General features: G+C 57.7%; 1 protein-coding gene across 1 annotated transcript; it reads right to left on the bottom strand.

Moving 5' to 3' along the window:
• Positions 1–436: 436 nt before the first annotated feature.
• LOC102262242 (histone H1.0) lies at positions 437–1,364 on the bottom strand. The gene has a single exon (XM_005883216.2). The coding sequence runs from the start codon at positions 1,250–1,252 to the stop codon at positions 668–670; it is 585 nt and encodes a 194-aa protein (XP_005883278.1). The 5' UTR covers positions 1,253–1,364; the 3' UTR covers positions 437–667.
• Positions 1,365–1,370: the final 6 nt, after the last annotated feature.

The raw sequence follows: 1,370 nt of genomic DNA on the forward strand, positions 1-1,370 counted from the left end.
CAGCTGAGAAGCCACAGCTTCTCAGACCAGCTGTCACCCCCCTCCTTCCCTAGGACAATGGGAGCCACAGGGACAGACTCAGAAGTGAGCAGGAAACTGGACTTGGACCCCCTCTGCTCCCCACTGGGAGGTGGAGTCCCGAGAGGGCTTATTCCACCTCCCTAATTGGCGTCCAGCTGCTGCCACCCCTCGCCTCCCCAACAAGGTCCTGAAACTCACAGGGGCCGCTCAACTTAAAGAAAACCCACTTGTCTCAAAGATATTCCTACAAATCTTGCAATCCCTGGGCTCCCTCTCCACTAGCCCAAACAAGCGGCCTTCCCCACTCCCCCTCATCCTCCATTCACCTTCTCAGCAAACAAACCACCCGCCTGAACAAAACACACGAACCCACCCCAAACCCTAAGCAGATTAATAACAAATTAACAGAACAAAATAGAAGTACGTTCTCATCATTACGGAGATGAGTTGGTTTTTTTTTTGCTGTCCTTGCACGACTGGTTAAGGAAGAATGAACTAGTCCCTAATTTCTGAGGAATCCAAATTCTGTCTCGCATCAAGTCAGAATAGAAAGGGGCCAGGGGCCGCAGATGAGGAGTACGAGAGAGGAAAAGTATTTACAGGAAACAGGAGACAGGCAGGAGTGTCCACGAGAAAGGCTTCCCGGTCACTTCTTCTTGCCGGCCCTCTTGGCACTGGACTTGGCTTTGGGCTTCACCGGCTTGGCCTTCTTGGGCTTGGATGCCTTGACCGGCTTGGCTTTGACAGTCTTGGGCTTTTTGGTTTTCTTGGGCGTGGCAGCCGCCTTCTTCTTGGCCTTCTTGACCGGGGTGGCTTTGGGCTTCTTGCTGGGGGCTTTGGCGGCTGCCTTCTTGGGTTTGGCCGCCTTCTTCGGCGCGGCCACCTTCTTGACTTCCTTCTTGGTCTTCTTGAAGGCCACCGACCGCTTGGGCTCGTCGCTCTTGGCCAGGCGGAAGGACCCCGAGGCGCCCACCCCTTTGGTCTGCTTGAGGACCCCGGTGGTCACCAGGCGCTTGATGGACAACTTGATCTGCGAGTCGGCGTTCTCGCCCACCTTGTAGTGGCTCTTGATGTACTTCTGGATGGACTGGCGCGAGGAGCCCGCGCGGTTCTTCTCCGCCTGGATGGCGGCCACGATCATGTCCGAGTACTTGGGGTGGTCCGTGGACTTCTTGGACGCCTTGGCCCGCTTGGGCTTGGCCGCAGGGGCCGACGTGGAGTTCTCGGTCATGGTGGGCTGCCCGGTCCTGCTGCCGAAGAAGGCGCCTTCAAAAGGGCCGGCCCCCGTCGGAGGCCGAGCAAAGCCTCGAGATCGGCCTTCGCAGCCCTGGTGCTCGGGGAGGGGGCTC

This window comes from Myotis brandtii, unplaced genomic scaffold (assembly GCF_000412655.1).
Source record: "Myotis brandtii unplaced genomic scaffold, ASM41265v1 scaffold78, whole genome shotgun sequence".
In the NCBI taxonomy this organism is placed as follows: Eukaryota; Metazoa; Chordata; class Mammalia; order Chiroptera; family Vespertilionidae; genus Myotis; species Myotis brandtii.